We start from the raw sequence: 26,224 nt of genomic DNA on the forward strand, positions 1-26,224 counted from the left end.
ATGGGCGGTACTTTGGCCCAGGCACCCTCCTCCTGCCCAGGTCCCTTTATGGCTCCTCAGCCCTCCGGGGGCCCCTGCCCTGAAGGACACCACAGACTGGACATCCATTTAACTTTTATTTACCAACTATGAGGTCAGACACAGGGCAGGGGAGGGGCAGATGGTCGGTGGCTGTGGTCTGACCTCTGCCCACTGCACCCTGTGTCCTGCTCCAAAACGAGTAAGAAGACACCTCTTCCACCGGGAGCAGCCGTGGCCCACGCAGTGGCCTCCCGATGACTGCCAGGGCCTTCTGGGGGCAGGGACCTATTCCAGCCCGGGAGCGGGGCCTTGGGGTACTGCCCTTCTGTCCTTTGAGTCAGGCATCTCTGGCTCCCCAGCCTTCAGGGTCTCGGGCATGGGGTGTCTAGCCTGGGGTGGGTGGGCCTTCCTCAAGCCGAGAGGGGTCTCCTGAAGGCTCTGGCCAGCTGGGCCAGCACCACGGCCCGGGACTGGTAGCCGGGGTGGCCACCGGAGATGGCAGGCCTTGGAGGAGCCCTGGAGCTCATCCAGCACTAGGGACGGGGGACAGGCAGTGTAGTCGCTGGTCAAGCTGCCCCAGCAGGTGTAACAGGAAGGTGACAGCTGGCCTGTCCCTCGGTCACTGGCTGCTCTGTGTGGCTGTGGAGCCGCCGCTGCCGGCTGGAGAGGAGGCAGAGCCAGGCCAGGACGGCGGAGGGAACATGACTTTCTGTACAGGGACAGAATGGAAATGGGGTGAGGCTGCCGCCGGAGGGGACAGCCGGGGCCCGCCCACCCATCCCGGGCCGCTGCGCCTCCTCCCCCGACAAGTGACCATGCGCTGCGGCCACTCACCCTGGCGCAGCCCCTCTGTGTCCCTCTGCACACACGCGCGGCTGGTCACCTGGGGGCTCTGGGGCCGCGCTGTCATGTCCTCGGCCGTCCCGTACAGCAGCAGCGTGTAGTAGAACAGAGTTCCTGGGCAGGGGTCGTGGTGGGCACCGAGGGGGGCAGGCTGTCGGTGGCCTGCCAGGCTCTGTAGCCAACCTCAGTGGCTCCCACCCAGGGCCCCATATCAACTGAGCCTGGCTGCTACACACCTACTGTGTGCTAATGGCTGGAGGCCCCACTCCCTCAGGACAGTTGCACCTACTGTGTGCTAGTGGCCAGACCTCATCATATCCCTCAGATGGTTAGTACCTTAATATTCACCACTGGTCAGACCACCCCCATGATTCTCCCAGGTTGTTGCACACCTACTGTGTACCAGTGGCCAGACTCCCCTCCCTTCCTCAGGTGATTGCACCTGCTGCGTGCCACTGTGCTCAGACCGCCCCCCATCCACTTCCTTCAGGTAACCTTACACCTACTATGTATGCACCAATGGCCAGATCCCCACTTCCGCCATGGCACTACACCTACTGTGTTCCAGTGGTCAGATCCTCCCTCCCCCATGTTTCCCCATAACGGTGCACCTACTGTGCACCAGTGGCTGGGACCCAACCTTCCTCCAGGTAAAAACACCTACTGTGTGCTAAAGTAACTGTTGCATGGTCTCTCCAAGAAATCCCCTGGGACCCTCTGTGGTTGTGAGTCAACTACAACAGGGAGGGTCCCCAGCCCTGCATCCCTGCAGCCGCAGCCCTGCATCCCAGCATCCCTGCATCCCGCAGCCCTGCATCCTGCAGCCCACAGCCCTGCATCCCGCAGCCCACAGCCCTGCAGCCCAGCATCCCTGCATCCCAGCATCCCAGCATCCCTGCATCCCGCAGCCCACAGCCCTGCATCCCGCAGCCCTGCAGCCCACAACTCTGCAGCCCAGCAGCCCTGCATCCCGCAGCCCACAGCCCTGCAGCCGGCAGTCCACAGCCCTGCAGCCGCAGCCCTGCATCCTGGCATCCCTGCATTCCACAGCCCTGCATCCCAGCATCCCTGCATCCCGCAGCCCTGAATCCCAGCATCCCTGCATCCTGCAGCCCACAGCTCTGCATCCCGCAGCCCTGCAGCCCTGCAGCCCACAGCCCTGCATCCCAGCATCCCTGTATCCCGCAGCCCTGCATCCCGCAGCCCTGCATCCTGCATCCCGCAGCCCTGCAGCCCACAGCCCTGCATCCCAGCATCCCTGTATCCCGCAGCCAGCTCCCTCACCTGTGTTAAAGTAGTACCCCTTGTTCTCCAGGCCCAGGGTCCACAGGCCCTGCGGGTCCTCGTCCCAGTAGTGGGTGGACATGAAGATCCAGTTGTTGTAGCCTTGGCCGCTGATATCCAGGGGTCTGTGGCCGGCGGGGGACACGGGGGACACAGGACAGGCGGCGTTGCACGCTCTCCTCTCAGTCCCGCCCGCTGGGGCGCCACCTGCAGGCGGCTAGGCAGGGCTCCCCTCGCCCACAGGGCCACTTGGGCGGCTCTCACACCTGATGGCCACCAGCGTGGAGCGCGTGCCCATGGGGCTGGTGAGGGAGATCTCCAGGTCCCCGCGGCGGCTGTAGGCGAGTGACAGCTGCACCTGCACGTGCTCCAGCGAGCGGATGAGGCGGCGCGAGCCGTAAGAGCACGCAGACACGTTCTTCGACACCAGCATCCGGGGCAGGATGGAGCTGGTAAGGCGAGGACGGGCCTGTGGGCCTGCCGCGGGCCGAGGGGCGCCGGGAGGCGGGTCTGGGGGTCCAAGGGCCTGAGGGCACTCTCCTTCCTCAGATGGGCAAACTGGGGCTTCGGGGCATCTTCCCTGCCTTGGACTAGGATGGGGAGGTAGGGGAGGCTGCAACAACCTGCCGGGTGGAGCCCTGGACCTGCCTCCGGGGTGTGGGCGGGGCCTCCCTCCAGTGGGCGTGACGGGCCCTCCCCGGCGGGGCGGGCGGGGCGGGCGGGGCGGGGCCTCCCTCACGTGGGGGTGTGCACCACCCGAATGACACATTTCTTCTGCGGCTGCGTGGGCAGCCACACGCGAGCCAGGTCCACCAGGAGCCCCGCGTCCAGCAGCCCGTAGCCGTAGTGGTGGCTCACTGCAGGGAGGGTAGCCGTCACGCGCCCTGCGGGCGCGGCACCCCGGCCCCCTGCCTGGCCCCGCCGCACCTTGGCGCCCCACGCCGTTGATCCTCCAGTCCTCCGCCTGCAGCTGCGCCGGCCTGGACGCGCGGACCACCAGGTGCTGTAGGTCCCTCCAGGTCAGGAGCGGGCTGGGGGGGCGAGGGCGGGTGAGCCGGGCGCCGCCCGTGGGGGCGGGGAGGTGGGCGGGGCCCCAGGTCACCTACTTGGCCTCCAGAGCCAGGGCGATCATGCCGGCGGCCAGAGGGGCGGAGGCCGAGGTGCCCGTGTGCTTGTCCGTGCACTGGTGGTGCAGGTCCGTGGTGACCTGGGGACAGAGGGATCTTGAGCCCAGTGCGCGGCCCAGATGAGGACTTGTTTGCAAGGGGCTAGGGACTAAGTCCACAGAGTGCTGGAGACTGAGCTCACAAGGTACTAAAAGCCCCAGGCCTGGTGATGCAGGCGTTCAGTCCAGCACTCGTGGGGCGGAGGCAGGCGTAGCTGTGACTTCCAGGCCAGCCTGGGCTACATGGGGAATACTAACAACAATTACTAAGGGCTGAGGTCTAAAACTGCTAAGGACTAGGTTCCAAAGCCTCTAGGACTGAGTTCAAAATGATACACGGCCCTACATCTGAAAAGTACCAAGACCAGGCCCAGCAGTGGGGGCGGCGGTGGCGCACGCCTGTAATCCCAGCACTCGGGAGGCAGAGGCAGGCGGATCTCTGTGAGTTCGAGGCCAGCCTGGGCTACAGAGCGAGATCCAGGACAGGCGCAAAGATACAGAGAAACCCTGTCTCGAAAAAACAACAACAAAAAAAAGTGCCAAGAAAGGCTGAGACTCGGAGCCCTGGTACTTGGCCCTGCGGGGGACAGACGTGCTGAGACACCAGGCTTCAGCCTCAAGAGAGAAGTAGGCAGGGGCCGGGGCCCATGTGTCTCGTGTGGGTGAGAGACCTGGGGGCCGGTAGCCGTGTGTGCGTGTGTGTGTGTGCGTGTGTGTGTGTGCGTGTGTGTGTGTGCATGTGCGTGTGTGTGCATGTGCGTGTGTGTGTGCATGTGTGTGTGTGCATGTGCGTGTGTGTGCGTGTGTGTGCATGTGCGTGTGTGTGCATGTGCGTGTGTGTGCGTGTGTGTGTGCATGTGCGTGTGCGTGTGTGTGTGCATGTGCATGCGTGTGTGTGTGCATGTGTGTGTGCATGTGCGTGTGTGTGTGCGTGTGTGTGTGCATGTGCGTGTGTGTGCGTGTGTGCATGTGCGTGTGTGTGTGTGCATGTGCGTGTGTGTGTGCATGTGTGTGTATGTGTGTGGTGTGTGTGTGCATGTGCGTGTGTGTGTGTGCATGTGCGTGTGTGTGTGCATGTGCGTGTGTGTGTGCGCGTGTGTGTGCGTGTGCGTGTGTGCATGTGCGTGTGCATGTGTGTGTGTGTGTGTGGTGTGTGTGTGCATGTGCGTGTGTGTGTGTGCATGTGCGTGTGTGTGTGCATGTGCGTGTGTGTGTGCATGTGTGTGTGTGTGCGTGTGTGTGTGTGTGCATGTGCATGTGTGTGTGTGTGTGTGGTGTGTGTGTGAGGGGACCCCAGAGCCAGCCCCAGCAGGAGGTCTGCAGGTAGCTGGGACAGGTCGCCGGCATTGCGGGGATCTTGCCCAGGAGGCAGAGGGGAGCTGACAAGTGGCCCATATGGTTGCATCTAGTTTTGGAGGAGGGTCGGAGGGGCTGCGCGCCCGGCGGGGGCAGGAGGGGGCGGGGCCTGCGGGCGGGCGGGGCGGGGCCTGCGGTCTGGAGGGCGGGGGCCTGAGGCCGGGCCGGGCCGGGGCCTGCGGGCGGGCGGGGCGGGGCCTGCGGTCTGGAGGGCGGGGCCTGCGGGCGGGGCGGGGCCTGAGGCCGGGCGGGGCGGGGCCTGAGGCCGGGCGGGGCGGGGCCTGCGGTCTGGAGGGCGGGGCCTGAGGCCGGGGCGGGGCCTGAGGCAGGGCGGGGCCTGCGGCCGGGCGGGGCGGGGCCTGAGGCCGGGCGGGGCGGGGCCTGCGGTCTGGAGGGCGGGGCCTGCGGGCGGGCGGGGCGGGGCCTGCGGGCGGGCTGGCAGGTGCTCACGATCTGGGGGTCGGTGGCCACTCCGCTGCTGAAGGTGGTGGTGAAGGTGGAGGCGCAGGCCTCGCTGTACCAGGGCACGCGGCCCTGCCGCGTGGTGCTGCCCACGGAGAGCGTGTGGATGCTGTTGGTGTAGCCGTCACAGTTGCAGTTGTCGTAGTGGAGGCCACCGTTTCCCGAGGCCCAGATGAAGAGTGTGCCCAGCCCTTGGCGGCCCTGGGTGGGGTGACCCGGAGCAGTCAGCCCTCCAGCCTCAGGCCCCGGCCCCTCCGCCCAGGGTGCGCTCGCTCCCTGCGCACCTTGGTCACGCCACGCCTGAAGGCCTCCCGAGTCAGTATGCCCGGTCCATCCACCGTGCGACCGTCATCCTCGGGCCCCCAGCTGGCGCTATAGATGTGTATGTGTTGCGGCTGCAGGCTGAGGGACTGTGCCTCCACGATGTCTGTGATGGTTCCATCCAACATGCGCACGCCTGCGCGGGTGGGCGTGGGCCTTGCACCAGCACCAACACTGGTCGCCCTGCTGGGCCACCTCCCCGCCACCGCCCAGGGTGGGAACCGGAAGGGGCGGGAGTAGTGTCCTCCATCGGTCAGGCTTATCCCGTCGTCGTCGTCCCCTCCACCCCCGGCATGGGATTCTGTACCTCCAATTCTGGCATTGAAGGCCACACCAGCGCCACAGAAGCCGTTGTTAGCTGTGGCAGACACCTCCCCAGCGCAGCGGGTCCCATGCCTGTTTCCGGGCAAGGAGGAAAGCAGCCAGCCATGTGTCACAGCCCACCTCGACATGGCATTTCTGCAGGCCGGGGGTGGTACCGCGGCACCTAGCTCACCGGTTCTCATCGCTGGGTGTGTAGCGAGGCTGGGGATCTGGGTCATAGTCATTGAAGTCATAGCTGGCCAGAGGGTCCTGGAAGGCAAGCAGGGAAAGAGAGACGGGAATGAGGGGATGGATCCGGGGACCTGCCCTGTTGTCTGGATCCCGGGAGGACTCACATAAGATTTATTTATTTAGCTGGGCAGCGGTAGCTCACGCCTTTAGTCCCAGCACTCGGGAGGCAGAGGCAGGCAGATCTCTGTGAGTTCGAGACCAGCCTGGGCTACAGAGTGAGTTCCAGGACAGCCAGGGCTGCACAGAGAAACCCTGTCTTGAAAAACCAAAAATAAAAAAGATTTTATTTATTTATTATGTATACAGTGTTCTGTCTGCATGCATCCCTGCAGGCCAGAAGAGGGCACCAGATCTCATTACAGATGGCTGTGAGCCACCATGTGGGTGCTGGGGATTGAACTCAGGACCTCTGGAAGAGCAGTCAGTGCTCTTAACCACTGAGCCATCTCTCCAGCCGAAGGACTCACATAATTAGCCCAGAGGTCCGGGTGGTCTTTCTCAATGCCGTCATCCAGGATGGAGACCACCACTCCCCGGCCGGTCAGTCCCTGGTTCCAAACCTTCAGGATATTGAGATCTGGCTGTATCTCATTGTTCTATGGCAGACACAGAGGAGCCTAGGATCAGTGGTGCTCAGGCTGGTGCCCTCTCCTGCCCCACCCCTCGCAGTCCAGCCCAAGTGCTCACCATGTACCATTGCTTGGAAAACCAGGGGTCTGTGGGCACCACCAGGGAGCGCTTCACCCGACGCCTCAAAGTCTGTTGCTCAAACCACTGTACCTGCAGAGAGACGGTGTGTGTGTGTGTGTGTGTGTGTGTGTGCTGGACCAGCCACGACCTCCAGGGGTGTGGGAATGTAGGCAGGAGGGCTATGGAACCCCATGGAGGTCCTTCTGAAGAGATAGGAATGTTAGCTTGGACTGCTCTTTGGGTCCCCCACGATCCTGGGGCTGTGTTCTCAGAGACCACTGAGGCCTGGGGATGCATGGGTGACGCTGCTGGGGATGAGCGTGGCTCTCTGGTCCCAGCCCTACTCCATTCTCCTTCTTCTAGACCCTTCTCGCTGGCTCCCTCCACAGCACTAGATTTTTCGTTTGAGACACTGTGTAGCCCTGGCTGGCCTGGAACTCGCTGTGTAGACTAAGCTGGCTGCCTTTGGGATGCTGGGGTCAAAAGTGTGTGCCCCAGTCCCAGCCCGGCAGCGCTTTGAACACCTACCACTCCAACACTCTTTCTGGGTCAGGACACCCCTGGTCCCACGTCACACAACTTCCACCACCTCCATGTGGCTCCTCTTCCCTCTTGTTTTATAAGTGTATTCTTTGTCTCTGTCTCTGTCTCTCTGGTGTGTGTGTGTGTGTGCGTGTGTGTGTGTGTACGCGCACCATGGCATATGTGGAGGCTGAAGGATAACTAGCGGGACTGGAGAGATGGCTCGTTGATTAAGAGCGCTGGCCGCTCTTGCAGGGGGCTGGGGGTCCATTCCCAGGATCTACATGGCGGCTCACAACCACCAGAGACAAATCCCAAGTAGATCTCGTGCCCTCTTCTGACCTCCTCGGGCACCTGTGTGCATGTGGTGCATGTACAGGACAAACACTAATGTCAGTCAAAAGAAATACAGATTAAAAAAATATTTGCGGGCTGGAGCGATGGCTCAGAGGTTAAGAGCACTGACTGCTCTTCCAGAGGATCCTGAGTTCAATTCCCAGCAACCACATGGTGGCTCACAGCCATCTGTAATGAGATCTGGCACGCAGGCAGAACACTGTGTACATAATACACAATAAATAAATCTTTTAAAAAATGCTTGCATCTTTAAAAAAGTAACCGTGGAAGTCAGTTTTCTCTTTCCACCATGTAGATCCTGGGAACTGAGCTCAGCCAGCTGGGCAGCCGGCATCTTTACCCTCTGAGCCATCTCGCTGGCTCTCTATTCCGTTTTCTGTTTTTTTAATTATTTCAATTTATTTCAAGTGCATTGTGTGAGGGCGTCTGGTCCCTGGAACTGGAGTTACAGACAGTCATGTGCTGTCATGTGGGCGCTGGGAATTGAACCCCAGCCCTCTGGAAGAGCAGTCAGTGCGCTTAACCACTGAGCCCTCTCTCCAGTGTCTGGCTCTCTATTTCTACCTCTGTTTTCTGAGATAAGGGCCATGTAGCTGATGACGAGCGTGTGCCCTCCTGCCTGGTTTAAGCTGACTGCATGGACCCCAGGACTGCCTGCTTGCTGAGCCCTAGGCCCATCACCTCCCCCTTGGTCCAACATCACCACACCTATTGCCCCAATGGCCTTCAGCAGTCAGCCGCCCCTCACTCAGCTACAGCTAGCAACCAGGAAAGAGCTCATGCGTTCTCTGTCACCCCAGGACCTTTATATGTGCTGTTCTGTCAAAACCAGCTCAAGTGCCTTCTCCTTACACCTCCATCTTAGTCTCCTGGGTAACCTGGCTTGATCTGTCCGTCTGCCCGTTGTCTCATCTCACCTCTTGTTCTCTCCACACTTTCTCCCCGCCCCCCATTGGTCTTTCCCCTTTCCACAGGGTTTGGCTCTGAAGACAGTCCCTGTGGTGGTTTGGATGACTCTTCTATTGGAATGCTTGGTGCCCAGTTGGTTTAGGAAGGACTAGAAGCTGTGGCCTTGTTGGCGAAGCGTGGCACTGGGAGGTGGGTGGAAGGCTTTGAGGTCACTCTCCAGTTAGGGCTCTTTGCTTCCTCCTTGTGGATAAGGATGTCAGCTCACAGCCACTGCCCCAGTGTGCCAGTCTGCTTGCCTGCTGCCATGCCCCCGCCATGGTGTTCACGGACTCACCCTCTGACGCTGTACGCTCCAATAAACTCTTCCTTCTATAAGCTGCCTCGACCGTTTTTTGACACAGCAGTAACTAAGACAGTTCCTGACGCTGAAGGTGAGCGCCTCTGCAGTGCATCTGTCACTCCCTATGGCTCACTCTACCACAACCCCATGCCGTCTAAGAGCTGTTCCCAGGGGAGGACTGGCCTACTGTGGATGTACTTAGCTCCCGATTCAGCTGCACACTGGTTCCAGGTTCTCGCCTTGGGCACAGTTTTCCAGTGTGTCGAAATGGACCACTTCCCTTCCCTACATCTTAGGGCTTGGAGCGGGAAAGGAGCAGCGCAGGAGGACCTCCATCCTTGAGAGCCGGGCAGGGCCCATCCGTGAGAGCCCCCAGTGCCTGGTGTGGTAGATGCCATGCTCATTCATGACTTCCCCAAGCAGGCCCCGCTTCACAAACCTACAGGCCACTCAGAACAAGAATGACAGAGGTGTCCTTGGATGGCAGCCATGGGCTCACTCACCTTGGGCTCTTTCTTCAGGCGCAGACGGTGGCCCCAGTGCGGGGTCAGGGACTGCTTGGCCACACCCCGGTGCCGCAGATGGAAATACTGGTCGTCAGGGAAGATCTGGAAGTGTGATGGACCGGGGCACCGGCTGGGACCTTGCTCCTCTGACAGAGTCCCCAAGGATGGAGTGAGGCCGCGGGTCCCGAACTGAACTGGAGGGCACGCGTGGAGGGCAGACGCGACCTTCCCATCTCAGGGACCCTCCCACCTGGCCAGGTCTGCGGTCGTCCGGGCCCCCACCCCATGGCCCCTCCATCCGGGTCCCACCCACCTGTCCCAGGTTGACGAAGCCAAATTTACGTGCCAGGCGCTCAGCCTCCTGGTAACCTTTGGTCACCCGCACGGCCCAGCTGCTGACGTAGATGGGGGCCCGGGCTGAGGCCCACCCCACAGCCGGGAGGGCCAAAGCCAAAGCCAGACCCAGCCACAGCGCAGTCGGGGAGGGCCGCATCGCGGGGGGCGGGGCGGGGGGCGGGGCCTCGGGAAGCCACCCCATCCCGGACACCATAGCAACCCTGAAGCTTTCAACTCCCAAGGGGCCTTGCGGCTTCCTCTTTCCCCCCTACCCATGAGGGGTGGGAATACCCCACATGGAGAGACATCCACACAGGCCTAAGCTTTCGGGGGCCTCAGTTTCCCCACTTATACAAGGACAACCCCTCTATTTGGCCCTTAGGAGCAGGTTCAAGATCACAGGGACACCCTCAACCTTTTATTTGGCTCCGCCCACTTTCCTCTATGCCCCTCCTTCGAGAATCAGCCCTGCCTCCCCACGTCTTCCAATCAGCATCGTTCCTTCCCACTGTAGTCCCTCCTCCTTTGTGATCAACTCCGCCTTCTCCAGTCTGTCCAATCAGCACTGACCTTAACCGGGCACCGCCCACCTGTTCCTCAACTAGCTCCACCCACTTTTAACCGCTCACCGTCAATAATCAACGGCTTGTCCAATCAGTACCGTGCCACTCCCTCTTGACCAATCAGCGCACCGGTAGCCTGGCGCCCCGCCCCCTCCGGCCTCCTCGCTGCTCCGCCCGCCTCCACTCTGGCCAGAGGGCCATGCGGCGGGGGAGACGGGGCAGGCCCCACCTCCTTTGTCCGCCTTGCCCTCCCATTGGCCAGAGTCGGGAGCCGGGGGCGGAGCCAGGGCGGGGGGCAGAAAGCAGCGGGCCGGGGGCGGGGCCGGGCGGTGCGCGGACGGTGAAGGCGGTGCGCTCTCGAGGGGGCAGGTGCGCGAGGCTGCGGGTGTGCTTGAGCGGCCTGCCCCGGGCCCGCCGCTGCCATGGACGGTCTGCGCCAGCGCTTCGAGCGTTTTCTAGAACAGAAGAACGTAGCCACCGAAGCGCTCGGGGCGCTCGAAGCCAGGACCGGTGTAGAGAAGCGGTATCTCGCCGTGGGTGAGCCTGGAAGAGGGGTGCACGTCGCGGGTCCCCTCCCTGGGAAGGGCGGGCGCGCGTCGCGGGTCCTAGACGGGTTCCAGGGGGCCCTGGGAGCCCGGACCTGGCTCCTGGGTTCCACCCCTGGAAAGGGTGCATGGCCCACGTACCGGATGGGCACCGTGAGGTCTTGGGTGCCCTCACCCTGGGAGGGGTTCCCATCGTAGGTCCCCGACGGGTTATGGGAGGCCCTGGGAACTCAGACCTCGCTGCGGTATCCCTAAAAGGGACTCTCATCCCGAGACCTTGTTTAGGCGTGGTGAGGCCCTGGGGACTCTGACCTACCTGGAAGGGTTCACATCCCAGGTCTCTGAGGGACTGGTGAAAGGCCTCACGAGGTTCTAGGCACCCAGGCCTGACTTTAGGGTCCCATCCTGCCTCTCAGGTGCACAGCTGAGTCTCCAACAGGAAACGAAGACGCCCTGAGTCCTCATCCATGCAAGGGGAACGTGTTCTGGTTCCCCCATGGATCCCGACGTCTGGGGACTCTGACCCGCCTGTGGGGTCTTATTCTAGATTCTGGAGAAGAGGGTCTTTAATTTGTCTGCCTTTTCTCCAAGGTCTTTGGAAAAGGCCACCTGGTGTTCCCGGTGCAGTCCCCGGTGCAGCCTGCCTCTTCCTGGGGGCCTGGCTGCATACCAGGCCCCAAGTTCCTGCAAGTCTGGTTTTTCCAGTGGCCCAGCTGACCCCTATGTGGGTGGGGAAACAAGCGACGCCCCCCACTCAGTCCCCTGCGTGTTCTCAACCCCTTCTCGAAGATTCTCATGGAGAAATTCTCCATCCATCTCTGGAACATGGAGAAATTCTCCATCCATCTCTGGAACATGGAGACTGACCCAGCACCCTGACCTCTTCCTCTTGCCACAACACAATAGCTTTGAGTTAATATTTGTTTAACTGGGGTGTCAGCTGGGATTTGGGGGTTGGGAGCCTGGGGGAGGAACCATCCCAGTATCCCAGTTGTAAATCCATTCTAGTTCCAGGCCTTTCTGCAAGTGTGATAAGGGTCCCTGTGTGTCTTTCCAAAATGATTTTCATGTGCCCCCTTTTTGTGTGTTCAGAATCCTACAGCCTTGTCCTGAAGTCCCTTCCTGAATCACAAGACCATAGGGGTTCTATGTGACCTGTAACCCAGGTCATGGAGCCCCTTCTCCAGACAGACAGATCCCAAGAGTTCTGTGGACTCTCACTTCCTCACCGGCTGGAGGGTGGACTCCCATACCCATGTGTGTGTGTGTGTGTGTGTGTGTGTGTGTGTGTGTGTGTGTGTTTCTGATATCTGTGCCCAGATCCCAGGATGTCCCTCTCCTTGGGGTGTCTCTTCCACTGTGCAGGGCCCCAGGTACAGGCTGCAACCTCTGATCAGGGTTTCCACATCACTAGGGAAATTACATCATAGTACCCTGGGAGGGGGTGGCCAGGAGGGGAACAGCTTGGGATGTCACCAGGAAGGAAACTGAGGCACAGGGGTCAGGGCTGTGTTGGAAAGCTGTCCATCACCTCCACATCCTGCCCCTCTGTCACGAGCCTCCTCTCCCTGCCCTATGGGATTGGTGTCCACGATTATCTTCCTCCTGCTGGGGTTGCAGTTAAAGAGATTGAGGGGCCCAGTACACTGGGACAGCCCTTCCCCCATCAATGCCAGAGACAGGGTGGCATCCCCACCTGCTTCAGGACACTTATCTCAATAGAGATGGATTCTTAGGTTTCAACCGCTCTAAACGGCCACCCTGTGCCCCCAGGCACTAAATGAGGCAGGCAACTCAGGGCAGTGATGGGAAGGTGACCCTAGCCAGCTGGGGCCAGCTGGAGTTCTGCCTCCCCTTCAGCCTCAGGTCCTGGAGGATAAGACCCAGAGCAGGTGGAAGGAGGGGCAGGCACTCTGACCTTAGACACAGAAGCCTGTGTCCCAGCAGATAACAGTCTGGGGGAAGGAAGGAGGAGACAACTGGGCCCCAGCTACCCCGAGGGCAAAGGTCCCCCTCACAGATAAGCCCTCCCATCTGCCAGCTCAGCCTAACCTCTGACCTTCACTGGAGTACACAAGGCCCCAGGCCCCTTTCCCCCAGCTCTCCCATGACCCTTCCTAGCATCAGGTTTACAACGGCAGCCAAAGCCCCAGGGCTTTTCATTGCTAAGAATGTCTTAGTGGCCAGAAGGCTGCTCCCTCGAATGTGGTAAGGAGAGTGACTGAGCCACAGGGCCAGCCTGACCTGCACATGGACAGCCCAGCGTGTGTGGAGATCTGATTGGGTGGAACTGCGGAACTAGAGGAGCATAGATCACCTTGTTTGTTTGGGGGGCTTCCAGCACACACACACACACACACACACACACACACACAGACAGAGAGAGAGAGAGAGAGAGAGAGAGAGTCTGTGTGTCTGTGTCTGTGTCTGTGTGTGTGTGTGTGTGTGTGTGTGTGTGTGTGTGTGTGCTTCCTCCTCCCATCGAGGTGTTGGAGCAATCAGACTAGGCATCCCGCTTACTTGGCGTGCGCCTTTGCCTGTTGCACTCTCTGGCTGGCTACTCTCCACTCTCTCTGGAGAAGGCGTTTCACGGAACCTGCAGCTTATTGCTTTGGTTACAGTGACTGTCTAATAAAGTCCAAGGATCCGTTCGTCTCTGTCCCCTCTGCCAAGTGCTGGGGCAGCAGACAGTGCAGCAAGCCTGCTTGCTTTGTTTTGTTGGTCTGTGCTGGGGGCCCAAGCTCAAGTCCTCATGCTTGCATAGAAAGCCTTGCATCAACCCTTGTTAGGTAGTGGGGCTTGAGACATGGACTCACGTAGCCCCGGCTGGCATTGAACTCACCGCATAGAAGAATCACCATGTGTACTCTGTCACATTAGCACTCCAGAGGCTGAGATAGGAGGAGCCAGAGTCCAAGGCCAGTCTGGGCTACAAAGCAAGACACAGTCTTAAAAAACAAACAATCAAACAACGACAAAACCACAAAAAAAATTAGCCAACGTAGCAGAGCACACCTGCAATCCCAGCACTCAGGAGGTGGCAGCAGGCGGCTCTCCATGAGTTTGAGGCTAGCCAGGACTGCATTGTGAGTCCCTGTCTCAAAGAAAAAGAAAAAAAATGAACAAACAAAAACCAAACCAACGAACTCTTAACCCAAAACTGAGCCCCAGCCTGGAGCTGAATGAGGTCCTTGCCAGCTCTGGGGCACACGGGCACTCCCACCCCATGAGGGAGATAGAGCAGATGTGAGACCAGGGTTCAAGGCAGCAACCGGGACACATTGCCCAGAGTGCCACCAGGAGCGTGGTGTAGGTTGTTAGACTACACCAGAGACATTGCACGCCCCCCTTGTCTTCCCAGGAGCCCTCGCCCTCCTAAGCCTGTATCTTCTGTTCGGCTACGGGGCCTCTCTACTGTGCAATGTCATCGGATTTGTATACCCCGCATATGCTTCGTGAGTGCATCAGGCAGTCCGCAGGGTGGGGAGGGCTCTGGGGGCTCCCAGGGAGCACCAAAGTAGACATGTGCATTCCCATCTGGACAGAGTCAAAGCCATCGAGAGCCCAAGCAAGGAAGACGACACTGTGTGGCTAACCTACTGGGTGGTGTACGCCCTGTTCGGTCTGGTCGAGTTCTTCAGCGATCTACTCCTGTTCTGGTTCCCTTTCTACTACGCGGGCAAGGTAGGCAGGCAAGGTCAGCGCCAGTAGGGATGGGCTGTGGGGCAGGGCCCTGTGCGACAACATGATGTGTCCCCACGCAGTGCGCCTTCCTGTTATTCTGCATGACTCCGGGACCCTGGAACGGGGCTCTAATACTGTACCATCGCGTCATACGACCACTATTTCTAAAACATCACGTGGCCCTAGACAGCGCCGTGAATCAGCTCAGCGGAAGAGCACTGGATATAGCAGCTGGGATAACCCGGGACGGTGTGTACTCGGGGCAGATGCCCAGTGGGCTTGATCTGGATCCTGGGTTTGTTTGTTTCCTTTGGGTTGTTTTGTTTGTTTGTTTGTTTTTTGAGACAGGATCTTATTTGTAGACCAGGCTGGCCTGGAACTCTTAGAGATCCACCTATCCAAGCCTCCCGAGAGCTCGGATTAAAAGTGTGTGCTACCACACATAACTAGTTCATTTATTTTGAGACAGAAAGGATTTCATGTAGCCCAGGCTAGCCTCCAACTCTCTGTATAGCTGAGGGTGACCTTCCATATTCATCTTCTTGCCTTCCTGAGTACTGGGTGACAGGTGTGACAGTATCACCCCCGCCCTATCTGGCTCCTGGGTCTCTCTCTGGTGTCTGTCCCTCTGACTGGATTTGCCTTTGTCTGCCCGCCTGTCTTAAGCATCCTGACTCTGGCTACGCCCCCTGTCTTGCGTACTGACCTCCCCCTGCATGGCTCCACTATTCTCTTACTGTGCCTCTCTCTCCCTGGCTGTCGGGAACCAGTACTGCAGGCCCTAGCACGGGGCCGAGCTCTCGTCACCCCAGCATCAACAACGGAACCCCCAGCCGCTCTGGAACTGGACCGTATGTAATTCCTCAGGAGGGGTTGTGCAGGGTTCTTGTGCATTCTGTGTGCATGTTGTGTGTGGTTCTGCATCTGTGTGCCTATGTATGGTGGTGCATGCTGCTCTGGGGATGTATTTGCAGGTGCCCATGGATGAGTGTATGCATGTGCCCACGAGGAGCAGAGTGGGTCTGTGTTCAGATGTCAGCCGGGGGTGACCAGCTTGCCTCTGCAGCTGAGCTGACAGCACATTTCCACCAGCTCCCCAGCCAGCCTCATCCACCCTCACAACCATCCCTTTCCTCTTCACAGCCAAGACAAGTTAGACCCCGCTCCTGAAGCACAAGTGAAGTCCCATGGCAGTCTGTGCGCGGAGCCCCTGGCCAACGACAAGGAACACACAGCTGATGCCCAGGCCTCTGACTCCTCCTTGGACTCCCACACAGAGGCCCAACATCAACACCGAGTCTCAAGCCCAAGCAAGCCAACAGGAAGCCCGTCACGGGCAGTGAATGGGCAGTCTCCGTCTCCAGTCAGCCCAGGTTCCACTAATGCATCCCGGGGCCAGCTGGCCACCGGCTCTGTCAGCGGCTCCCAGATTCCCAGCAAGGCCCGGGGCCATCATAGCCGGGGCAGTGTGTCTTCCAGGCCTGCACAGCGTACCCGGATGCCCAGTACCTCCTTGGGACCCTCTCAACCGGCCACGCGCTCTGGGGGGTTCTTACAGTCAGCCGTCCGGACCCCAGGAACTGCTCGGACAACAGGCCGTCACACGGGAGTCAACCAGCAGACCCCTCAGGCCTCAGCATCAGCTCAGCCGACCAGCCGATCAGCAGCAGCCACAGCAGCATCTGCACCCACCTCCACACAGCGCGTCAGCGTCTCCAACCAGGACTCACCCAGGGCGCAGTCACCCAGTCCACCCCCTGATCCCAACCAGGCTGGCAGCGAACCAGGGGACGCGGGTTCCAAGAACAATAAGCAGGGGCAGAAGACACAGGCCTCAGAGCCGGCGGCCGGCAGCAGCTCAGTGGCCGAGCTAGCCCCCTGTCATTCCGATTCCTCTCTGGAGTATATGTCCGAGTCCACCACGGAGATCACCTGTAAATGGCCGAGTTACAGTTACCAGCTGCGCTGCCCAAGGCACTGTTGGCTTTTACAACACCTGGCATACTAGGGCTGTACCTGGACACCTGCCCATGGGAGCCACACAAAAACACTAGACCACTGGAGCACCATATGAGAGCCACATCCAACACCTGTCCGCAAGAGCCACATCCAACACCTGCCCACCCATGGAACAAAATCAAACATCTGCCACGGTACCGTGTGAAACACCCAGCCAGTGCTATGTGGAACACCCCGCTGCTGGGCCCCTACATGTAAAACCTGCCCATGGACTCCATGTGAAACATCTTCCATGGGAGCCCCATGAAACACCACTACAGTAGCACATAAAACATCCATCAGGGTGCACATGAAACACCAGCTGGGGGTCCCATGTGTAACATCTATCCTTCAAGGCACGCAATAAAGTCACCGGCTCAGGCTCCCAAGTGTGTTCTCTCAGCTGCTGGGTGGGGCTATCGGGAATTAACACCAACCTCGTGGTCAGGCCCAAGGACACAGAGGCAGGAAAGCACCTACCTTGAGTCCTGCAAACGTGCCAAGACACGCGCAAGCCCAGGAAGAACACACGTCTCCCTTGCTGAGACAGCATTTGGGTGTTGCTCAGGCTGACCAGGAACATAGTCTCCCGCCTCAGCGCCCAGGTTCTGAGGTCACAGCTAGGAGCCACGCTTCGGGGAAAACCAGTGTTAGTGTTCACTCCCGATAGGGCTTCCACGGGCCAAAGACGGTCCGGCTGGGAGTGCAGGGTCACCCCAGCCAGAGTGGCCAGCCCCTCCCTGTTACTGTCCCCAAGACCAGAAAGGTTTCTCGCAGTTTTCGAAGATTCTAATTTTTATATTTGTGTGTGCATGAGGTGCCTGAGATGGCCAGAGGCACCAGTTGCAGGTGTGAGCTCCCAACATGTGTGCTGGGAATGGAACTTGGGTCCTCCGTAACAGCGTCACACCGGGTCCTTCTGTCCGTTTCTCATTTTCTGTTTTCTCTCCCTGTGCCCCTCCTCCCTCCTCAGAGAAATGTCAAGCCCCACAAGAGTCACACACAGATCAATCACCCCACACACAACACCCCGGTAACAGGCTGTGGCCAAGAAGCAGAGGTGGAGAGAATCCACATCCTGGGTTTGCTTGGAGAGGAAGGCAGAGTGTCAGGCAGGTGACCACGTGAGAGAGAGCAGCTCTGGACACCTGACTCTTCTGCCTGGGTGGAGTGCTGGGCTGGGATCAGTGTTGCCCAGAGCCAAATCCAGACTAGTACCCTGCAGAGAGCCAGGTCACAGACCAAGACTCAGTGATTAGGATTTATTTTTCATAGTTCTGGATTGGAAACAAGGGATCCTGAATACTACTAGACCAGTGCTCCACTCCCTGACCACGCCCCCATCCCTCACTGGGGATTCTGGGCGGGGCTCCACCTGACCACGCCCACAGCCCCTCACTGGGGATTCTAGGCGGGGCTCCACCATGACCACGCCCCCAGCCCCTCACTGGGGATTCTGGGCGGGGCTCCACCCTGACCACGCCCCAGCCCCTCACTGGGGATTCTAGGCAGGGCTCCACCCTGACCACGCCCCCAGCCCCTCACTGGGGATTCTAGGCAGGGCTCCACCCTGACCACGCCCCCAGCCCCTCACTGGGGATTCTAGGCGGGGCTCCACCATGACCACGCCCCCAGCCCTCACTGGGGATTCTTGGCGGGGCTCCACCCTGACCACGCCCCCAGCCCCTCACTGGGGATTCTGGGCGGGGCTCCACCCCGACCACGCCCCAGCCCCCTACTTTCACTGAGCTTGCCACCCCTAGCCCTTCCATAGGAATCTCCTGTAGAAACAATAGTGGGATCAGCTATAAACCCTGACATATATGCTCACAGGGCTGTGGCCGCGTGGTTCCTAGAGTGACTTTATCCGGTACAGTATTGTGTAACTCAATCTCCCCCTCCCAGGGATCTGCTAGGGATGTGTGGCCTCTGTGCATCCAACACAATTTTTTAAAAAATGGAACAGAACAGAGCAGTCAACAGTCCTCCCCCAACCTCGGTGCATTCCATTGGAGAAGGGGGTAAGAACTTTGAGATACTGGGCTCAGTGCATTCATTAGTTCAAGATCATCATCCCCTGCTACGTAAGGAGTTTGAGACTAGCCTGGGCTACATGAGACCTTTTCAGTAGTATTTTGGCTGGGTGTGGTATCACAGGTCTTTAATCCCAGCACTCAAGAGGCACAGGCAAGAGGGTCTCTCTCTGTGAGTCTGAGGCCAGCATGGTCTACATAGCAGTTCCAGGATAGCCAGGGCTAGCTACATGGTGAGTTCCAGGCTAGCCTGGTTTGCATATTAAGTTCTAAAGAAAGTAATAAAAATAAATTTAATCAAATCATTGCAGAAGTGAGGTCATGAAGACTGTTTGCCAGGGGCAACCAGAGCTGCTGTCCAAAGTTCCCGGGGCAGAGGGCACAGCCTGTGCAAAGCCCTGGTGCATGATGGGGCCTGGCTCGTTGTCCCTGGATCAGAGTGGATGGTGGCGGCAGAAGAGAGAGGGCGGAGGGCGGAGGGACCTGCAGGAACTTGGAGATCGGGGAGGACTTTGGCTTTTGCTCTGGAAGGATCCAGGGCAGTCATTAATTAACCTTCCCCAGCCTCAGGTGACTGTCCCCTGGGCACTGGAGATGGGTTGCCCAGCTGGTTTGAGCTGACAGTGTGGCCATGGTGAGGAGGTAGGGACAGGCGGGGGGGCGGGGGGGGGGGGGGGGCGGGGAATCCAGCTTGGGGAATGCAGCAAAAGGGAGCTGGCAATGGCCCCGCCCATCTGAGGTAGGCCCCACCCACCCAGGTCAGCCAATGGGGAGGCAGTGGAAGGGAGGGGGCCCTCCTTGAAAGGCCAGAAACCTCCCCCTGGCCTGTTAATTTAAACTACAGATGAGCCAGGTATGGGTTAGCATGGGATGGGGGGCATCATCAGCTGCATACTGACTTAGGGTCTAGCCTGGGCTATGTGAGATCTTTCTGACAGGAAGTCATGGATTTGGCTAGGCTGGCCATCAGGCGCAGGGATCCTTTGCCCAGCTGTTTACACAGCTCCTGAGGATTTGAACTCCAGCCCTCAAGCTTACGGAGCAATCACTTTACCATCCGAGCCACAGCCTCAGGCACCTCCGTCTGTCTACTCTTTATTTTGAGACAGCGTCTTCCTTAAGGTTCCCAGGTGGCCCATCCTGCCTCCATTCCCCACTGGGATCACAGGTCTGGGCCAGCAAGGTGTCCTCTTGTGGTTATTTACGAACGACTCCCAATGTTTTCAAGTGAAAACATCCCCCCTATTTATTGGTTACCACAAAGAGCCAAATTTGAGATGAACGGCATTCTGGGGGACAGTCACCTGTCTGTCATTGGAGCCAGCAGGCTGGGCAATGCCGCAGTGCCCAGGGGAATACCCAGCCTCATGCTCCCGGCTTGCCCCAGTACGACCTGTGCCTTTCTGCTACTTCTGGGTTACCCCTCTGTCATATGTACTGGCCTCAGCCCCAGGCCCTGGCCAGAGATGACCCTGTGTCAGGCGAGTGTGAGGTCGCCAAGGCCTGCTGGAGCTGTCCCCTGCAGACCATCTCCCTCCCTGGGAGTCTATGGTCAAGCCACGAGGGGGCGCTAGGATCCCGCAGACCCCAGCTGCCCGTTGTGTGGGATTTGGGGGAGATTCTTGGTGCCCTCAACACCCCGGGGCCATAAAAGACCCATTAAACAAATGACCCCTGCTTATCCCATAACAGCACTGTGCCTCCCCAGGACTTGCTGGGTCTCCCGAATACAGTTAGTGCTCAATAAATGTTCACAGACAGAGATAACATGAGAAAACCGAGGCCTTTGGAAGGGCCAGGCGACTGGGGTCAGAGGCCAGCGGGGCTCTTGTAGAGGATCGAGGCAAGGCTGACAGTCCGCCGGCCTCTGGATCCCAGTCCTGGATGGTCACTGAGGACAGGTTAGACCATATGACAGAGACAGGACCCAGAGAGGGACACCCCACTGGGGTGGCTGCAGGACAGACACCCATGATGTACAGACACCGAAATGAACTGATAGCCTGCAAGAGGACCGACAGGGTCAGGAGGCACATCGATCCTCCCGTGTGTCCCCAAACTCTCACAATTCCCACGCTGGTCTCACGAGGGGTCTAGTGCACTGGGGAGGGGTGTCAGGGAAAGATAGTGATTTAGGGTGTGTCTGGGCATGCCGGAGAACAGTGGCTGCCTCTACTAGGGTGTCCCTGAGCCTATACAGCCGATGAGTGAGGGGAAGGGCTTTGTTCTTCTTCCGAGTTCTTGTACAATTTAAATGGTAATTTAAGAAGAGACGGGCCAAAGTCGTTTGGTGGAAAGGTAGCCAGGTAGCGCAGGCCTTTAGTCCCAGCACCGGAGAGGCAGAGGCAGGCGGATCTCTATGATTCAAGGCCAGCCTGGTCTATCCAGCGAGTCCACGCCAGCCAAGGTTACAAACAGAGAGATCGTGTCTCGAAATATCCTGGTGGGAGGTTTTTCTGAGTCACGTGACAGCAGCAGAAGAAGCTGGTGAGCTCAGACGGCGGGAGGTTTAGACCGGACAGCGCCGAGCAGCCAGGCGAACTCGGCTGTCCTCTGCAGGACTCCAGAGCCGAGCATAGCCAGCGTGGGGCAGCAGTAGCCGGTCCTGTGTGCCATCAGGGCTGACCAGTCGCCTGACAGCCAGTAGGTACTCTCGATGAGGGGCCAGTGGTGGGCAGGGGCAGGGGCCTGGCGCCCACACATACTCTCGAGTGCGCAGCGGTGAATGGGTTTTGTAGATGAGCAGGACACGCACCTCATAGCGGGTCTCCTCGGCCTGCTGGTGGCGGCCCAGCACTCGGGCCTGGAACACTGCGCGAAGGTGACAGCCAGGGTCAGGCGGGTCAGCTGAGGTCAACGGAGAGGGTCAGGGCAACTACCCAGGAGGAGCTAAGGGTCGCTGGGGTCGGTATAAGGGGCCAAAGATCAGGGGTCTCACCAAAGTCGCTGCCACAGTAATGCAGAAGCCGGTGTGCGCGGCCCCTGCTGTCAGGGCATGGCCCGCAGGGGTCTACGGGGGAGGGTGTAATGAGTGACACAGGCCTTGCTCGCTGCCTGATAGCGCTCCCCCACCCCACCCCCGCGCTCCCCTCACCTCACCTGGCGTCAGGGATGCAACCCGGGCAGGGATGGCCTCGGGGACCACAGGGGTGTCTGCAGGCTGCGGCTCCACCTCCCGAGGCTGAGGCTGTCGCAGGGGCCAGCCCAGGGCCTGCGCCTGCGCCTGGAAGGGACCGTAGCGCTCCCGGGGCAGCCAGAACTCGAAGTGCACGCCTGGATTGGGCTCCCGCAGCAGCACCTGGAGCGGGAGGGCGCGGGAGCTGGTGGCCCACCCTGCCCCGGACCCCCGCCTCCCAGCTAACTGACCCCAGCGTCCGGCCTGTGTCCCAGGCTCCCGCCTGAAGCCGTCCGCTCAGCCCACCTGCAACAGCAGCTCCTGGGAGGTGGGCCCGGTCGCCTGCAGAGTCTCCTCGGGGCCCGCCCCGCGGGTGTAGACCACGCGGGTGCCCGCAGCCTCATAGGTGCCAGGCAGGCTGGGCACCCCCTCGCCGCCGCCGCCGAGCACGTACCGCCCGTCGCGGGCCACCAGCGCTGCAAGAACCCTGTCAGACTGCGCTCGCGGGAACCGCCTGCCCCCACACCCAGCCTCAGTTTCCCCAGACGCCCCGCAGTACCCAGGTGGTTGTGGCTGCGCTGGGCCACGCGGATGTGCCTGGCGCCTTCGGGGATGAGAGTCACGTTCCAGTAGCCAGCGAAGGCACCTGGGGCAGGCGGGAGGTTGGGGGTGTAGCACGGCAAGATTTTCTGGGATGGTCTGGGGTGCGCAGGGGAGGGATGGTCTGGGGTGCGCAGGGGAGGGATGGTCTGGGGTGCGCAGGGGAGGGATGGTCTGGGGTGCGCAGGGGAGGGATGGTCTGGGGTGCGCAGGGGAGGGATGGTCTGGGGTGCGCAGGGGAGGGATGGTCTGGGGTGCGCGGGGGAGGGATGCTCTGGGGTGCGCAGGGGAGGGATGGTCTGGGGTGCGCGGGGGAGGGATGGTCTGGGGTGCGCAGGGGAGGGATGCTCTGGGGTGCTGGGGTGCGCAGGGGAGGGATGCTCTGGGGTGCTGGGGTGCGCAGGGGAGGGATGGTCTGGGATGCTGGGGTGCGCAGGGGAGGGATGCTCTGGGGGGATGCTCTGGGGTGCGCAGTAGCGAGGTGCACTTTGGATGCGAGAGTGTGCTCAGGGACTGAGAGCTTCGGATTAAATGAGATGCTACTGAGGAGAGGCAGGGAAGGGGTTAAAAGCGCATCTATTTGAGAGAGGGCGGGACGCTCTGTCAGCGGCCAATCAGGGTAAGGGCTTGAGGAGCGGGGACTCCGAATGTCCAATCAACGAGAGACGTGGGTCCCGGGAGCCCGCCTTGTTAAAGGGACACCCCTCTGCACGGTACTCCTCAAGCGCATGCGCTGAGGCGGGGCGGGGCAGTCACCCGCGTCGCGGAACACGCGCTGCACGAACAGGCACGAGTCGTTGGCGCCACCGCAGAGGCCGCAGCGGTCCTCGAGGGCGCCGGAGCCCAGCAGCCCGTCGCAGCCGGCGCTCTGCGGGGGACACGGGGTCAGGGTGGGCGTGGTCGTGGAAAGGGGCGTGGCTGGGGGAGCCGGGCGCGCTGAGTGGGCAGGGCTCATGACGAGGAGGCGGGGCTGGAGAGAGCGGGCGAGATGGGCGGGGTCTGGTGAGAAAGCTCTCTGGTGGGCGGGGCCTGAGTGTCAAGGCGGGATCTGAAAGGAGGCAGGGCCTAGGCAGAGCCCGGTTGGGATTGGTGGGTTGGGCTTGGAGGAGAGTGTGGGAGGAGCCACGAGCATGTGACTGGAGGAGTGGGTGGGGCCTGGAGGCAAATGGGCGGGCCTTGAAAGAAGCAGAAAGAGGGGCTTGGGGCCCGGCCCGGAACGAGGGGCGGGGCCTGGGGAGACGGGGCGGGGCCTGCAGGGAAATGGCAGGTGGGCGGGGCCTCACCAGACAGCGGCCCGCTACGCAGAGGCCGGGCGCCCCGGGCCCGCAGGGGGTGCCGTCCAGCACGCGCCCGAAGCTATGGTAGAAGGCGTGGCCCTCAGCCAGGCAGTTGAGGTCACACAGGTTGGGTGCTGAGGGCGGGAGGGTGGCTGAGTCCGGGGCCGCATCGCACGCCGCCCCGCTCCGGCTCCCTTCCTCCAGGCCCTTCGCGGTCCCCTCCACCCCCTCCAGGCCAGCGACTTCCTTTTCCTGTTTGTTTTCGAGGCAGGGACTCGCTCTGCAGCCCCGGCTGGCCTCGAACTCGCTCTGCAGCCCCGGCTGGCCTCGAACTCGCTCTGCAGCCCCGGCTGGCCTCGAACTCGCTCTGCAGCCCCGGCTGTCCTGGACTCGCTCTGCAGCCCCGGCTGGCCTGGACTCGCTCTGCAGCCCCGGCTGCCCTGGACTCACCCGGTAGCCCAGGCTGGCCTCGAACTCGCAGATCCGCCGCCTCTGCCTCCCAGTGCTGGATTACAGGCTGCGCCGCCACATTTTCCTACACCCCGAGTCTCCTCCACTCCCCGGCCTCCACGCCCCGTTCGTTCTCTGCCCTGCAGCCCCGCTTTCCCACTCGGGCCTGGACCTGGCTGTACTACCGGCCTGTGCCTCAGTTTCCCTCCTTGTCAGATGAGCCCCCGGAGTGGAGTGCCTCGGCTGGGGCTGGCCTCTGTCTCCCTTCCATCTGGAGGCGTGCTGCCCCGGGCACCCAGTTACATAAGCTGCTCTTTTCAGCTCCGTGCGACAGCACTTCCGGTCAGTGGGGTCGCCTGGAAACCGCTGGCCTCCGGGTGAGACTCTTAAGTCAGTCCTGGAGTTCGACGCCGGCCGAGCGCACCGCTCCCTTCCCTCGCCAGCTCCTACATGTGCTTCAAAACCCGCCCACGGCCCGCCCCGCCCACGGCCCGCCCCGCCCCGTCCCCCTGCCCGCCCACGCCCACGGCCCGCCCCGCCCACGCCCCGCCCCGCCCCGCCCCCTGCCCGCCCTGCCACGGCCAGCCCCGCCCCGTCCCCCTGCCCCGCCCACGGCCCGCCCACGGCCCGCTCCGCCCACGGCCTGCCCGCCCACGGCCCGTCCCCCTGCCCGCCCACGGCCCGTCCCCCTGCCCGCCCACGGCCCGTCCCCCTGCCCGCCCACGCTCCGCCCCCTGCCCGCCCCGCCCCGTCCCCCGCCATGCCCCGCCCCCGCCCCGCCCCGCCCCGCCCACGGCCTGCCCCCCCCACGCCCCGCCCCGCCCCGGGTACGCCCAGCTCCTCTGAGTCCCCTCCCTCCCCAGGAGCCCGGGCACTCACCGCCGTGGAAGGGCACCCACTGGTAGGCCTCCTGGGCGCCCAGGACCGGGTGGCCGTTGTAGAGAGCGCACTGCAGGTCCCGGAAGGGCACCGCCCCTGGGGGGCAGTCCTGGGGGAGACAGGGGGTAGCCGACCCGGAAGCCGGCCAGGGGCCCGGGGCGGGCGGCAGGCGCGAGGGGCGGGCGGACCGCGGCTTACCGGCAGCCGGCACTCCCGGTACGCGTGGCTGTCCCCCGCGCAGGGCTCCGCTCCCGGAAGTCTGCGGGAAGCAGGGCGGTGGGCGGCGGGGCGGGACCCCCGGGGACGCCCCACCCCGACCCCAAACTCCGCCCCCAGCGCCGCCCCCAACCCCGACCCCAAACTCCCCGCCCCCGGCGCCGTCCCCAAACCCCGCCCCCAGCACCGCCCCCAAACTCCGCCCCACCCCCGACCCCAAACTCCGCCCCACCCCCGCCCCCAAACTCCGCCCCCGGCGCCGCCCCACCCCGACCCCAAACTCCGCCCCCAGCGCCGCCCCCAAACTCCGCCCCCAGCACCGCCCCCAAACTCCGCCCCACCCCAACCCCAAACTCCGCCCTCAGCGCCGCCCCACTCCCCCAGCTCCCCCTCCCCCCTCCCCCAGTTCCCCCTCCCAGCTCCCCTCCCCCCCAGCCCTCCCCAGCTCCCACCCCAGCCTCCCGTGGTTCTCACTCCCCCCTCCCCCCAAGCTGCCCCCCACCCCCCAAGCCCCCCAGCTTCCCCCCATCCCCCCGTTCCCCTCCCAGGCTCCCCTCCACCCCCCACACAACAGCCCTCCCCCAGCTCCCCTTCCCCCCAGCTCTCCCCTCCCCCCAAGCTCCCCCAGCTCCCCCCCCCCAGCCCCCCCCCAGCCCCCCCAGCTCCCCCCAGCCCCCCCAGCTCCCCCTCCCCCCCAGCCCCTCCCCCCCAGCTCCCCCAGCCCCCCCTCCCCCACCCCCCAGCTCCCCCACCCCGCCCCGCCCGCATTCCAGGCCGCTGGGGTGACAGCGCACCCTGCGTGTGCGGGCAGGCCGAGGGCGCGGCCCGCGGGCCGGGTGGGGGCACCGACTCACCGGACGCAGCGGCGGCTGCGCACCGAGACGCCCCGGCCGCACGAGCTGGAGCACCTGCTCCAGGAGCCCCAGGGCGTCCACTCCCCCGGACCCTACTGGGGCAGAGAGGAGGGTCGGCCGAGGCGGGGAGCTGGGCCTGGCGCAGCCGCACCCCGGCGCCCCTGCGGGCCCTTCAGCCCTTGCCTGAGCAGTCCCCCCCACATCACAGCTCAGGAGGGTCCACAGCAAGAGCGGAAGACGCCGCAACACCAAGATCAAGGTGACGTCCAGTTCTGACCTCCGGGGAGGGGGGGGGATGGGCACCAACATTGATGTGAGAACTGAATCCCTGAGAGTTAAGACT

General features: G+C 61.8%; 3 protein-coding genes across 8 annotated transcripts; 1 reads left to right on the top strand and 2 right to left on the bottom strand.

Annotated features, from left to right (window-relative positions):
* Nucleotides 1-97: 97 nt before the first annotated feature.
* Nucleotides 98-10,094, bottom strand: Pcsk4 (proprotein convertase subtilisin/kexin type 4). Its single transcript, XM_036170440.1, is given in 16 exon segments — nt 98-617; nt 620-730; nt 856-978; nt 2,149-2,273; nt 2,415-2,597; nt 2,888-3,005; nt 3,076-3,179; nt 3,255-3,355; nt 5,120-5,332; nt 5,416-5,588; nt 5,760-5,848; nt 5,949-6,025; nt 6,475-6,603; nt 6,695-6,787; nt 9,329-9,433; nt 9,645-10,094. Coding segments are annotated over 16 exon segments (2,292 nt in total). The 5' UTR covers nt 9,882-10,094; the 3' UTR covers nt 98-306.
* Reep6 (receptor accessory protein 6) lies at nt 2,083-16,834 on the top strand. Of its 6 annotated transcripts, XM_036170442.1 has the most exons (8): nt 2,083-2,600; nt 2,941-3,167; nt 9,347-10,767; nt 14,137-14,230; nt 14,321-14,459; nt 14,540-14,708; nt 15,230-15,310; nt 15,603-16,834. In XM_036170442.1, the coding sequence occupies exons 3-8, from the start codon at nt 10,430-10,432 to the stop codon at nt 16,465-16,467; spliced, it is 1,686 nt and encodes a 561-aa protein (XP_036026335.1). In that variant the 5' UTR covers nt 2,083-2,600; nt 2,941-3,167; nt 9,347-10,429; the 3' UTR covers nt 16,468-16,834. The 6 variants fall into 6 exon arrangements, with proteins under 6 accessions (XP_036026335.1, XP_036026338.1, XP_036026334.1 ...); XM_036170441.1 differs by lacking the exon at nt 2,083-2,600 and having other exon boundaries at nt 2,884-3,167; XM_036170443.1 differs by lacking the exon at nt 2,083-2,600 and having other exon boundaries at nt 2,884-3,148.
* A 4,019-nt stretch (nt 16,835-20,853) lies between these two features.
* Adamtsl5 (ADAMTS like 5) lies at nt 20,854-26,190 on the bottom strand. Its single transcript, XM_036171206.1, has 11 exons — nt 26,065-26,190; nt 25,882-25,973; nt 25,010-25,070; nt 24,812-24,920; nt 23,489-23,616; nt 22,962-23,073; nt 22,165-22,251; nt 21,912-22,081; nt 21,590-21,788; nt 21,429-21,500; nt 20,854-21,301 (listed from the first exon to the last, which is right to left on the bottom strand). The coding sequence occupies exons 1-11, from the start codon at nt 26,188-26,190 to the stop codon at nt 21,000-21,002; spliced, it is 1,458 nt and encodes a 485-aa protein (XP_036027099.1). The 3' UTR covers nt 20,854-20,999.
* Nucleotides 26,191-26,224: the final 34 nt, after the last annotated feature.

Source organism: Onychomys torridus, chromosome 21 (genome assembly GCF_903995425.1).
Source record: "Onychomys torridus chromosome 21, mOncTor1.1, whole genome shotgun sequence".
Classification (NCBI taxonomy): domain Eukaryota; kingdom Metazoa; phylum Chordata; class Mammalia; order Rodentia; family Cricetidae; genus Onychomys; species Onychomys torridus.

Bases quoted from the DNA above. Each gene is read 5' to 3' on its own strand.
- Reep6 (XM_036170442.1), top strand. From the start codon at position 10,430: ATGCGGCGGGGGAGACGGGGCAGGCCCCACCTCCTTTGTCCGCCTTGC. The intron at 10,768-14,136 runs GTGAGCCTGGAA...TTGTCTTCCCAG, and splicing joins GAAGCGGTATCTCGCCGTGG to GAGCCCTCGCCCTCCTAAGC. The intron at 14,231-14,320 runs GTGAGTGCATCA...CCATCTGGACAG, and splicing joins GTATACCCCGCATATGCTTC to AGTCAAAGCCATCGAGAGCC.
- Adamtsl5 (XM_036171206.1), bottom strand. From the start codon at position 26,190: ATGTTGGTGCCCATCCCCCCCCCTCCCCGGAGGTCAGAACTGGACGTC. The intron at 22,252-22,961 runs GTGACTGCCCCG...CGCCTGCCCCAG, and splicing joins GCGCGTGTTCCGCGACGCGG to GTGCCTTCGCTGGCTACTGG. The intron at 21,302-21,428 runs GTGAGACCCCTG...ACCTTCGCGCAG, and splicing joins TTACTGTGGCAGCGACTTTG to TGTTCCAGGCCCGAGTGCTG.